This window comes from Crocodylus siamensis, chromosome 12, assembly GCF_052110815.1.
Source record: "Crocodylus siamensis isolate JL-2025a chromosome 12, ASM5211081v1, whole genome shotgun sequence".
NCBI classification, from domain to species: Eukaryota; Metazoa; Chordata; order Crocodylia; family Crocodylidae; genus Crocodylus; species Crocodylus siamensis.
In genome coordinates, this window is record NC_143406.1 from 10,576,152 (window position 1) to 10,589,973 (window position 13,822).

At 52.7% G+C, this 13,822-nt stretch overlaps 1 protein-coding gene across 4 annotated transcripts in view; it reads right to left on the reverse strand.

Moving 5' to 3' along the window:
* Positions 1–13,822, reverse strand: part of CASZ1 (castor zinc finger 1) — a 231,389-nt gene that overhangs the window by 98,881 nt on the left and 118,686 nt on the right. For 2 of the 4 annotated variants that reach the window (XM_090024010.1, XM_090024009.1), the window contains exon 1: positions 8,572–8,702. The exons of the other annotated variants lie outside the window; for them this stretch is intronic. In XM_090024010.1, the coding sequence (XP_089880136.1) occupies positions 8,572–8,668 (97 nt within the window). In that variant the 5' untranslated portion in view covers positions 8,669–8,702. Of the gene's footprint in view, positions 1–8,571; positions 8,703–13,822 lie in introns of those variants that run through there. 4 annotated transcript variants of the gene reach the window in all.

Here is a 13,822-nt window from a genome sequence, read left to right on the forward strand (position 1 = left end):
CAGCAGGAGAAGAGAGAGGCAGGAGCTTCTGCTCTCCCCTTCTTCCCTTTCCTCACCCCACCCCGAGAGCTGGCTCTGAGCTCCCTCCATCAATCACTGGGCCTAGTCAGATGCCGAGCCTCCCAGGCTGCATCTTTCAGCACAAAATGTTCTTGAAAATAAAACAAAGCAAACAAAAACCAAACAAGCAACGTCACAAACCGTCCTCCAAAGTGGTGGGATCCTGCCAAAATCCACATCCTGCCCCTACCTGTTTGAAACCTAGAGCTCCCAGGTGCCAGCTGTCTAGGGAGAAAAGACTCCCAGAGACAGAAGTAGCATAATCAGAAGAAACTGGCCCCCTAGAGCCAGGGGGGTGGAGATGAGTAGACAACAACTAGTAGGATGTTTTAAACATGCATGAGGGTTATAGCACCAGCTCAACAGTTTGGTGGGAGAACAGCTACATTCATCAGCTCCTCTCCTTGGAAGAGCTAGGCTCATTTGTGTCAGCCCCCAACAGGGGTGAAGAAGAGGAAGACAGAGACAATACAGCAGAATGAGCAAGCATGAAAGGGAGGGTGAGGAAGAGCATTGCAAAGGCTGTGTGAAAAAGACCAAGCAAAGTACCGAGGGGAAAAGTGAGAAAAAGAGAGAGAGAGAGATGGGAGAGGAAGGAGCAAGAAAGCATATGCAAGGAAAAGGCTGAGAAATGCTGGAGAACAAGACAGGGAAAGACTGTGAATACAAGATGCACTGAGTGACAGTGAGCCAGAGCGGGTGAAGGAGCACCTGTGGACAGGCTGGACTCAGCTCCCCGGGAGCTCTCAGGCGGCCTGCTGAACCATACAAAGGCCAGAAGGGAGGCCATCCTACCGAGTTCCCATTACAAAATATTCAAATGAGAAAACAAGCCAGCTTGCCCCCATGGCCCTCAAGCCCCTTCAAGCTGGTCCTTCCCTGCCAACAGCAGCTGCTTGCCTCCAGGACACGCAGGCAGTAATTACTCCAGGAGCGACTTCCTCTCCCCACTGCCCACTGTGCAAAATGCCACTTTAAAAGAGGTGCGGGAGGGGAACTCTGAACACCCAACAGGAATCCTGCCCCCACAAGATCTGACAGCAGGCAGAGGGTGATGCTGGATAGCCCCACAAAGGGAGCCTGGCACAGGACCATCCAATGAACATTCAAAGGCCTCCAGAGACAGGTGCATGTGGGACACCCACTGATAGCAAGGAGGGCACCAGTGGGCGGGTCAGTCCAACACGTGGATATGTACAAGAATGGCACTGGCAAATGCCGCACAGAAAGGCAGAGCTGCTTTAATGAGAAAGGCAGAGCTGCTTTAATGAGATGATGCTTCTATGATTCAGGGACCAAAGGGATTGGGACTTCTTTATTATTATTATTTTATTTTTCCATCATAAATGATGCCCTGGAATGCCACGTTTTTCTGGAAATACCAGCTGAGAGCCAGTGTCATTACCTGACTTTGGAGCTTCCGTGTTGGGAAGCTACACCACAGTTTGGATCTCAAACCCTTGGTGGAGGCCCTTAAGACAATGGAACAGATACAGGGCAGTCCAGTGGTGCTCACTCCTTCTGACCCAGTGTACGGGAGGAGTGTAGGACCTGGGAGAACAAAGGTAGCCCAGTTCCCTGTGGATGGGATGGGATGGCAATGCTAAAGTGGCACCAGCCTTACTGCCCCCCTCCCAAGTTGAGGAAGAGGCATACCCAGCTCCACCTTGCATTCCCCCAGGACAGGATACAGCCCTAATTAATCCCTTTCCATCACCGGGGTGCCCATCCCTGGCTCTGAGCTTCATGGGTGGGTGACGTGATCCCTGTTTTAGAGATGTGGGATTGTTCAGCTCAGACAGAGACTTATCCACACTGGGAATACAACCCAGGTCTCCTGAACCTCGAACTTCTTTCCCTTGATTACACATATGCTCATGGCTGGCTCTTTTTCCAGTAGAAGGCAGGGTAGATGTGCATCTTTATAGAGCCAAGTCAAATATATATATTTTATACATATATTGTATAAAATATGAGAGACAGGGCACACACAAGTTTTTGTGAACAAAAGTTCACTTTACCGGACGATTCACAAAAGCTTGTACTCACTCTGTGTATTTAATCTTATTTAGTCAATAAAGGTGCATATCTACCCTGCCTTCTGACCAACTTCAGACTAAGACAGCTAACTACCTCTCTCTTCTGTGATTGCCTGTGTAACTACATAGCCTGCAAGACTAAGGAATCTGAAGGAATTGGAGAGAGGACCCTCTCCCATCAGGCTTCATTTCTGACACCCACCCAATCTTTCTAGCAGCCTTTCTGCTCCCTCCTGAGTAGACGGCAGCAATTCTGCCAGCAGACACACAAATGTACCCTGCAGTCTCCTCCTTGCTTCTGCAGCATAGCCCTCTCCATATTGGTGTGCGCTAGGTGTTCTGGAGGTCAGACTGGCTGGCACCAGAGATGAGGTGGAAGAGGGTGAGGGGCTCCTCAACTCTTATGCCTCTTCAAGAGACACGTCTTTAAATGGCCCACAGATTCCTGCTGGAATGTTACCTGCTTCAATATAACAGGGCTGACTGGCATGAGTCAATTGTAGAGGGAAAAATACCCCACCTGCCCAGAGTCCAGGTGGTTTAAAGATCTCTTCCCCTGTGCCCAGGTCCCCCCCCACCACTAGGATGTCACTCAGACCCTAACACTACAGCTCTGGCACAGACCATGCTCTGCAGTTCAGGAGCCCACGTCACAAAAACCACCAGCCTAACAAGCTCCCCTGGGGACAACCTCAGCAGAGGCCAAGGACTGAACTGGCCAAGGAGGCTGAGTTCCCCACATCTTCACTGGATCAGGTACAAGGAACACTGGGCAGAGCATAGGAAAACCCTGCACAGGCACAAGTCACCCTGTGTCTGTCCCAGCTCCATTCACCAGCACAGATGTCACCCATGGGCAGAACTGAACTCCAGAGAGCATCCCCAGCTCTACGTGTACAGAAGGGAGCAAACCACAAGCAGGAGTGTATGCATGGCAGGCTGGTGGGGTCATGTCCTGTGCGACTGGACACGGGTGATCATTTGGGAGCTTCACTCATCCTCAGAATCACCCATCCAGCGCTTTGCCTTCTCACTTCGTTTCACAAGCAGCTCTGCTGAAATGCTGCCTCTCTACCACAAACACGTACCCATTCGTGAATCATCCCTTCACACCCAAATACTGGGAATGGGGGCCAGGTTCCTCCCTGGGACACCAAGTGCTTCGGGGAAATGTGGGTGCTTAAGCCTGTGGTGAAGTTTCTCCATTAACTTGAATCTTCCCAGATTTTCCCCTCCCCTTTTCTCCTCCCTTTTGCCCTGTCAGAGGTGCAGCTTTTATCCTGAGCACAACTCTGCTCTAGGACTGGAAGTTCTGAGCAGCTTTCCAGCCTCAGCAGTTTTTTATTGGTTGGGTTTTACCCTGCTCTGCTCCATGCCTGGCACCCCCAAGCAGCCTGGGAAGCCCCATGCAGCCAGGGGATGAGGGATGGAAATCTCTATAACAACACTGGAATTTGCATCAGGGACATGCTTTAGGCAAGTGAACTGCATATCTGTGGGTGGAAGTGCTCCCAAGGAACTGGGGGAGCTGTCATGGTGGGCTATGGACTCAGCTCCCAGCTACCCTAAAGATGGAGGAAGGGCTGGCTTGGAGTTTGTGGAAAGGAATATCCACATACTGACCCAGTCAATTCCCACTCTGCCAACCTGTTCAACCCTGTATGCAGACAGAGAGCAGGCCCAGCTCTAGCCAGAGACCAGGATCACAGTGTTAGGAGCTACACAAACAAAACAGAAAGAGAGCCTGTGCTCCAAGGAGTTTACACATCCAGCACACTGCTATAGCCCTACACCAACTGCCCAAGTCATGTAACTATTCAACCTGCCCACCGAGACCTATGCTCCTCCAGGCCATCTCTGTACACACTTCCCAAGCTGGTCAAAGTCACCAAGTAAGCATATGCTCATATCTGCCTGCACAGTACCTTGGCCCAGCACTGCTTCCCTCCTCAAAGTGGCTCCATACCCATAAAGTCCCCACTTCTTCACCTGCCCTCTTGTGTCACCTCCTCCATTTCCACCAGCCCTTTGTTAATCCAGGGTCCCTGCTGTCACCTAAATCTGCCAGGCAATGAGTAGTTCCATCCTATTCTTGGCCTTAGCATGGCACTGCATCCCATGGTTCACCTGCTAGCCATGTGCCTGTGTGCCTGGCCTGGCTCCAAAGTCACCCAAGTCAGACTATTCTTGCAGCTCTCCAGCTCCTTTTGGTGTTTCTATCTGGTGCAGGCAAAAGCTGGGTGGGAAGTGGAATTAAAATCCAGTAAATTCCTTCTCCCATGGCTGGTATCCTTCTCCGCCTCCCTCAAGCCCTGGGCTGCCCAAGAAGAGGAAGCAGGGAGCAGCCAGGTCCTGGTCCATGGAGGCTCTCAATCCTCAAAATGGATTTTACCTGTCTCTGAAAGCCTCCTTCATCTCTCACCCCACCTCACTTTCTCTCCAGGGAAATCAGTCTAAAAGGGGCTAATGGAACAATGTCCCTCTCCCCCTCTCATTCTCTCTCTCTTTTTTTTTTTATTAGCATTTGTGGAATTTATTCCCAAACTCTCCTAATCTTTCGTACACAACCATTTGATTTGCATAACCCAGCCCCCTCTCATAAAAACTGGCTGCTAGTTTAATTAAAAAATGTAAATTTGCTGTCATCTCGGGGCCTGGTGAATTAGGACGACATCGGCATTTTTTATTGCTGAAGACGTCCAAATTGATCCAGTCCGCATTGAACCAGAGGGGAGGAAACAGTGCCGCATGGGACTCTGGGCTCTGGCTTCTGCCCCTCCCCCGCCACCCAAGTCCAACCTCCTTTACCCCCTCTCCAGTTCACCGAGTACAGCTGGGGACACGGACTGCTCCAAACCACATTGGGCTTGGCTAGAGAGGCCTCCTGGGTGAGGTTGCTTCTGCAAAGTGATTCTTGGTCAGGACCTCAGGATGAAAATAAGAGAAGAGAACAGAACAGAGACGATAAAATACTTCTCTGGAAGAAGGTGGAAACAGAAGTGAAGGTGTGAGAGGGGGAGAGGACAGGTCTTTTCCTCCCACAGCGCTAAGCCATGCTTTCTGTATCAGCCTGTTACTCTCCAACTACTTTTCAACAACTTCTGAGTGGGAAACCTAAATTGTGGACTATTCAGCCGAGATTTACTGCTACAGTGATAGCCCTCATGCCAAATTCTCCACATTGAGCCAAAAATCCTTGATGAGTCCCTAGCATGTGCAAGCCTTTCCCAAGACCAGGAAAGAGAGGGGGAGCAGAAACAGGTCAAGGAATCAGAGAAAGAGAAACTAAAGGTTCATAAGCCATGTTGTTAAAGTTTGGTCACTAAGTACTTCTAATGTTCATGGCATTTCTGTTCTTTCTACGCTCCTAGTAAGCACTATGTTTTGCAGTAGAAGGATATACTGAAATATCATGTGCACATACAGACCTCACTCAGTTGGTCTCTAACTGTTATTTGAAATCCAGCCTAGAAGTCATCCGCACCCAGGAGGCTGACGACCAGCGGGATAGTTGTAGGGAGAGTTTTTATGTATGAATGAAGGCCTTGTAACCCAACTACCAATCCCCATTTTATCAATGCCCAACCTACGGTGAATTACTACTCTATCCAGTCCTGATCCAAGGCCCATTCAACCAGCACAAGTGCTCTGCTGAGTCCGCTAAGCCCTGGAGCACATCTTTCAAGCAACCACAAGGCCTTACTTGATGCTATTACTGGAGAGTGAATCCCACACTCAGGTAAGTCCTTCTACTGTGGAACAGGCCTTGTCAAGTGCTCCTTGTCACCCTCTGGACACACTTTGGCCCAGCAGAGTCCCTAGAAAAGCTCCCAAGGGAACTTTGGTCTCAAAGATAAAGCTCCACCTCCTGCATGATGCCCCTGTAGCTGGTGAAGCCAACACAGGACTGAACCAAACCAAAGCAGACCTGTGTCCGCCACAGTGTAGATATTGCTCTTTTTTTAAGCCATACAAAAATGAAAATATAAGTCGCAGCCCCTCTCCCCATTACTTGTTTCTGTCCATCTCCCCTACCACCTCTAGGCTCCTGGGCATCATGCTGAGTGTAGTACCTCTTCCCTCTTGAAGAGGTTGTCTAGATGGCAGGAGAGTCTCCCAAAGGAAGTGACCAATGCTCAGTCACCTGGAATATTTATGACTCTCAAAATCACATCCTGGGATAGATCCTACCTTGAACCCAGGCATAACAAGTTGGCCTGGCAGGACCTTCCCATCTTTAACCTCTATGAAACCTTCAGAAACTAAAAGACAGCAATAGAAAGCAGGACCAGAGCTTCAGACCTCACATCTTGGATCCCCCCTGGGAAAGAAACCTCTCCTGGACTGTCCTTTGTCAGTCAGCAGCTCACAGGAGCAACCAGCCCTTCAAGCTCTGACTCCAGGGAGCCACTGCCTGAAGGTGTGGAGTGAATTTGAGATGCAGTCTAAGGGAGATAAGCTGGCCTCAAGTAGATAAGGGTTAGAGGTGGTGATAATGGGGTAAGTCTTTGTCCCATAACCCCAACTGGACAGTTCGCCACATGCAGATTGCAATGTTGACCTAACTCAGACCTACCCAAATCCTAATTTCCACGCTCATCAGTGCCTTGGGTTTCTGTACAAGACCAAGGAAGGTCTATGCTGCCCCTGAGCAGCTGTGGGGAAAGCTTAAGCATGTGTTATGCTCCCATCTTCTGTATCCCAACAGTACAGGCCAGGGGCAGTTTCCATAGCAAATGGGATGGGACAGGAAGGAGGAAGTCCAAATGTTCACTGCGAGTGAAGCCGGTTGACCTTGCCGGAGAGGCAGCAGTTGACACCGATTGGCTGGCAGGTGCAGCTCCAGCCAGCAGGGGGCAATGCCTCTCCAGAAAGGGGAGTTAAAAATGGAGAGAGGTCTTGAAACCAGGCCAAGGCTGGTTGTAAACACCTGGTACAGCTGCATTTTCATCCCCTCTCAGAGGTCCCAGAGTTCCTGGAGATGGGGATCAGGCATAAACCACTGTTTATTCCTCTTGAAAGTACCTGCCCTCCTTAATTTAACCACATCCTTAACGTTTCCCTTGCCCAGGCAGCCTCTCAGCTCCCTTGATCTACCACAGCACACGCCCAGGAGCAGGCCAGCCCAAAGCCAACATTGCAAACTCAGGTGTGAGAGTCCTTCCTGCTCCTTTCCATTCCTGGTATCATTAAAAGAAAAGAAAAAACAAACAAACAAAAACACTTTATCCTTTGAAAGCAAACTAACAGGGTTCAGAGTTCACGCCCAGTCAATCATCAACCAGTTTATTACTGCCTTATTCCTTATGAAAATACACTACAATAATGGTCCACGACGCAGCAGGATCGCCAGGGCGGACGGTACGGCCCGTTGCCGTCACCTAGTTTCTAAACAAAGGGATGGGGTTTAAGCCACTGAAGGAGAAGACATCTTGTTTTCCTGGTGGGACCGGGCCAAAGCCAGGGTGTTGATAAAGCCCAAGAGGGGGAAACGGGCTCTAAGGGATCCCTGCCAAACTCGGAGCTGGCTCACACCACCTCGGGGCAAGGCTGCGAAAGCCAAACTCAAATTCTGCCCCGGGCCGGCAAGGGACTGGAAACCCTACTGACATAACGCGCTTGATCCCGAGCTGAAATCATGCCCCGGCCTGCGAAATCTCAGCCCTGCGCACAAGCCCACCTAGAAATCCCAGCTGGAGCCCAAGCCACGCTCCAGTCTTACGCTAGGCCCGGAAAGCTCCCTGCCCCCTGCCCTCCCCACACGGGCTCGAGAGAGCCGGGGGGCGCGCGGGGCCTGTCACCAAAACCAAAACGGCACCGGGGCTTTAAAAAAACAAACCAAAACGGGGGAGGGGGAACCTACACACCTGACAGAAACGGACAAAAACAAATCCACCCGGGTGAACAACAACAACAACAAACACACAACAAAACTCATTAAAGGTAATAAGCAGCCTCTTCCTCTGACACTGCCTCATCCCAAATAAATTAAATTCCTTTTCATTTAGACAGCGCAGGAACCTGACGAGCCGCCTTCGCCAACCCGACGCCGGTGCTCGCGGGGGGGGCGAGGGGGGAGAAATGAAAGAGAAAACAACCCGCACAACTTGCTTTCTTTCGCTTTTTTTTTTTTTTTTTGCAAGCGAGAATATAGAGACAGAATCATTTCAAACCCCCCCTCAACTTCCCGGTCCCCGGAGCCTCGCCCCGGTCCCGACCCCCGGCGGCCGGGCAGGCAGCAGGGAGGGAGGGAGCGAGGCGCGGACACGGCGCGGGGGAGGGGGGAGGGAGAAAAAAAAAAGCAACTTCCGTAAAAGAACCGAAAGAAAAGTGAAAGAGCCGGAGCGGAGCCCGCGAGTCCCGCCTCGGGCAGCACCTGGCGCCCCCCGAGCCGCCTCCCGCGCGCGGGCAGAGCCGGGGGGCGCGGGGCTAACTCCGGCAGCCGGCGCGGCGGGCGCGGGGCGGTACTCACCATAGTCGGGGCGCCGACAGCCGAATTCACTGAAATAATCAACTTTCATACTACTTCCCCGCGCAGTCCGCACCGCACCTGAGCGCGCCCCGATCATAAGTTGTGCCGCGCTGATGTCATCGCCGGCGCGGTCGGTCCTGCCCGCAGCGCCGGGGCAGCCGCGCCGGGCGGGTGGGCAGGCGGGGGGGGGGCGCGGAGCCGCGTGATTGGCAGCCGCCGCCGGCCCCGCCCCCCGGGCCTTCCCCGCGCCGGGGGCAGGTGAGCGCGGGCCGGGCCCGGCCGGGAGGAGCGGAGCCGCCGCCCGGCCGCCTGCCCCGCGGCTCGCACCTGCCCGCGGCGGGGGGCGCCGAGGACAGCGGGAGTTTGTGTGGGGAAGTTTGCGCTCAACGCAGAGCTGTTGCATGGCTGGCTTCACAGCGGGGATCCCGGCAGCCAGAGAGCGCCTGTGCCGGGGGCAGAGCCGGCTGGGAAAGGGGGTGCAGCTCTGGGGGTGCCCGGCACAGGGAGGGATGCACGCTGCGAGCAAGCCGGACGGCGCTGCGTGCGCACCGGACGGCGCCAGGCACGCGTGAGTGTGTGGCACCCGCCGGTGCGCAGCTGGGAGTTGTGCGAGGAAACACTTTTATAGGGGCGAATCTTTCCGAAGAAGTGTGTGCGTGTCGTATACGGCATGGTGCGTGCACAGGAGAACGCGTGTGCCCGTAGGGGAGCACCTGCCACATATAGTGAGCGCACAGGAGAACGTGTATGCTCGTACGGGAGCACCTGCCAAGCATAGTGCATGCACAGGACAACACGTGTGCCCGTGCGGGAGCACCTGCTGTCTATAGGGTGCACACAGGAGAACGTGTGTGCCCATTGGGGAGCACCTGCCATGTATAGTGTGCGCATAGGAGAACATGTGTGCCCCTATGGGAACACTTGCCATGTATAGTGCATGCACAGGAGAACACGTGTGTCCGCAGGGGAGCACCTGCCGTGTATAGTGTGCGCACAGGAGAACATGCGTGCCCGTAGGGGAGTACCTGCTATGTATAGTGCGTGCACAGGAGAACATGCGTGCCCATACGGGAGCACTTGCCATGTCTAGTGCGTGCACAGAAGAATATGAGTGCCCGTAGGGGAGCACCTGCCATGTATAGTGTGCGCACAGGAGAATGCATGTGCCCGTACGGTAGCACCTGCCATGTATAGTGTGTGCACAGGAGAACGCATGTGCCCGTAGGGAAGCACCTGCCATGTATAGTGTGCGCACAGGAGAACACGTGCCTGTAGGGGAGCACTTGCCATGTATACTGCATGCACAGGAGAACATGTGTGCCCATATGGCAGCACTTGCCACGTATAGTGTGTGCACAGAACATGTGTGTCCGTAGGGGAGCACTTGCTGTGTATACTGCATGCACAGGAGAACATGTGTGCCCCTAGGGGAGTGCTTGCCATGTATAATGCATGCACAGAAGAACGTGTGTGCCTGTAGGGGAGCACCTGCCATGTATAGTGTGCGCACAGGAGAACGCATGTGCCCGTACGGGAGCACCTGCCATGTATAGTGTGCCCACAGGAGAATGCGTGTGCCCATAGGGGAGCACCTGCTATGGATAGTGGATGCCCAGGAAAACGCGTGCTCCCCTATGGGCACACCTGCCATGTATGGTAGGTGCACAGGGCAAAACAGACTTGCGCCAAAGCAGCTGCGTTCATGCTGAATTTCTGGGGATTTCACTGGCTTGTGTCACAATTGCTAAGATTATTTCAACACGCTGGGCCAACCTCACCACAAGCGTCAGCTTGGAAAAGGCCGTTTGGCTCACAGCATTGGTTTTTGGTTTTTTTTTTTGCAATTAATTTCCTCATTTTTGTTGCCTTTTTCTAAGTAGCAAAGAATGCGAGGGAGGCTCTGAGAGGCGTATTGGGTAAACATACATATAAGCCTCTTTCTTTAAAACAAACGAACAGATAGATTATTTACCCGATTAAACAGGTATTTTGAGCAGGTTGTGTGTTTTTTTTTTTTAAAGGTCCTGTGTTTGGCTCCCTGGGCTCTGGTGAAGCAGGCCACTCTGTCAGGGCTTAGGGGCAGTCAACGAATTCCCAAGCTCATACATGCAGATCTTTTAGTAGCCTGTAAAGGAGACAAACATCATTACACCTGTGCTGATCACAAAGGATCCCAGCTGCCCTCTCAAACTGGTCCTCCTGGTCTCTACTGGCATCAAATAAGACACAGGGCCCAGGGCCGGGAACACTTGTTCCACTGATGGGCCAGGACATGAGGTTGGCATGGTCTGACCTGGTCACAAATGTGGGGCATTTGCAGGTGGAAAGGAAAAGGAGCATCCCCAGTCAGAGGGCACCTGCGCCACATGCCCCCCTCCCACTTGGGACTTGCCCACCACCTTCAGGCTTGTGGGCCCCCTGGTGGAGCAGATGTTGCAGGCACCGTGCACAGTTACAACCAGTGCTGCAGCTGGATGTGGGACCTGCACCTGGCTTGTGCACCAGCATCAGTGGGGGTGACTGGAGCCCTATATTTTAACAGCGTTCCATATCACTGATGGACTAAAAGCCCCCAAAGCCATCATACTGGAGTTCCCTTCCCGCTTGATGAAACCAAACTCCTGCTCTAAAGGCGCCCCTAGCATAAAAACCAGACGTCAACACACTCACTGTGCAGTGCTGGGTTGCTGACAGTGGCTGCGATCTCCACCACCACAATAACCCAGTGCTGCCTTCTAAATGACACCTGCTAGCTGTCCACACCTCACTCAGCCCAGGCCGTGACACCAGCCTGCCAGCCCCCTTTGTGCTCTCATCCGTGCCAATCCCTGGGTCCACTGTCCTGGCGAGACACGGCCATGAGGCGGCTGCAGTCCCTAAGAGGGAAGGTTTTATTCCTAACAAAAAGAAGTTGTTTTGAATCAAAGAATCCCGGCTGTCGCTCTGCTACTTCCAGGCTCCTGCCATCTCTCACAGCCAAAGCCTCTGGACAATCTCCCCTCCGCTTCATAAAGCTAGACACATCCTTTGTTCCCTCAGGTTCTTCACTCTAATTTCTCCTACAGACACGTCATTATCAAATGGGGGGAACGACTTGTATTCATCGCCACTGTCCGCCGAGAGCCCAAGCTCTGTGTTTCACAAGCCAGGAGGGAAAACACATACACACAGTTACATGCACATGCCAGCACACAGGCACACGCAGTGAGTACATACTGTCCCACAGACACGCACCCTCCTCACTGCCTATGCTTTCCCATACACACAAACATGAACATTCCCACATCAATGTATACATGCATGCTCAGACACTCCTGCAAAAGCACAGTAGCTCAGGCACTCAAGTGCACGTGTAGGCACCATGCAGACAAACATGCGCACACACTTCTGAGGACTCCCCTCCACAGGCTCAGGTGTGGGATCCCCATGACCCCTCCTACCTCTCCCTGCAGAGGTGTTATTTCAGGTGAGGCTCCCGCCCTGGAGCTAACACAACACTTAGGCCTGATTTCGTATCTCAGAGATCTCCAGTCATAGGATCATTTTTTATTTCCCCATCCTTCCACCCTTGCCTCTTACCCAAGCAAAGGCTGCCTTCCCTCCTTCTGGGACCACCTGGCTTCTTGCTTGGTCAGCCCTCCCTGTAAAGCATGTAAAAAGCTCCCCCACCCCACCCCATCCCTCTCTCCTCCTCCTTGGGAGCGATCATCCCAAAGGCAAAGTTGTACTTTGTGGTGTACAAGGCAGCTCCTGTATGCCCTGACCCTGGAGACACCTGGAGGCAGGGTAGTGTCTATTATTCTAGCCTGAATTGTAACACAATATCACCCGCTGTGTCTACCAGATGCCCTGTTCCATGCCAGAGGTGGCTGCACTTCAGTGCCAGGTGAAGCAATCTGTGTGCGTCCCTGCCCTCCCTCCCAGGGGCACGAGAGCTTTAATTAATTGTTTGCCAGGTGCTTGGAGATCCACAGATGAAAGGTGCGATGGGAGGGTGTGGGATGATTAATTAAATGTTGTTATTGCAGGTTAATGCTTTGCCTGTGGAGACCATGGCAGGGCTGAGCAGGGGACGCGGTGCTGCTGGGGAGGGAGAACAGTAGGTAGGGCACCCCCAGCATGCTTCTCTTACCCCCACGTTTTCCTGCCTCTCTCTCCATTCGCCTCTTTTCCTGTCCATCCCCTGGGCTCGGGCTAACTCTGCTCTGCACATGCCTGGGCTACATACTGGCTCTTGGGTTGTGGGTCTGGGGAGCCCTCCCCCTCCCGGAGTTTACTAGGCAAACACTCTTGCCCTCTTTCTGCAATTTTGTTTGATTTCTCTTTCATCAAGGGAGGTGCCCAGAAGCCTCAGGGCCTGGGAGGCAGGAGCAGACAATCTGTGCTTTCTTTCCCTTTCCTACTTTTTCACTCCTTTCCTTCTCAATTCAGTTTCAATCACTTTATTGTCATGTCAAGCCTGACAGGCATTGCCAAATCACCTGTGGAGTATCAGTATACAGGGTGGGGCTCTGCAGGGCCATCTTATGCCACTTGCTATTCCTTGGGTTTTACTCAAACAATCTGACACTCGTCCTGTGCCCCCTCCCCTCTTCTTGCCATGTAGCTGCTGTTCTTCCAGGGATCCCAGCTCCTTCAGCAGGTGCCCCAGCCAAGTGCTGTTCATCACTTGACTGCTGCCCCCAGGGAGTTGTTGTAACCCGAGCAGGCCATAAAGCAGAGAACATACACTTGGCATGCTGCACAAGGGCCCCCAGGACTCTTGTGGGGGAAGGACAGCAGGCATTTGAAGCTGCTAACAAATAGTTACAATTAACAGCAATAATTAAAACAGCTGCCTGGTGTGAGCCAGGCATTTTGGTGGGGAGTTGGGACAATTTTACCATAGTCTAGCCCTAAATGCCACAGGCTGAAACCTCCCCAGCACCGTCTCTGTGCGGCAGGCATCAGGATTAACTCTCAATAAGTCTCTGGCAGACCTGTGATTATCAATTAATATTAGCAGTAGTTTTGGGTTAGTGCCTAGGAGGTCTGCTCATGGACTAGAGCCCCAACGGGCAGGTGCTGTATACACACCAACCAAAGAGTCCCTGCCACAAAAAGTTCACAATCACAGTCAGTCTGCCTCATTCCAGCGCCCGCACTTGAGCACATGCAAACTCACGGGCTCCAACCACACGTGTAAAGACACCTGACCCAGCTCAGCCCTCCTCCTAGCACATGCAGACACAAGCCACTGATGGCGCCCCGC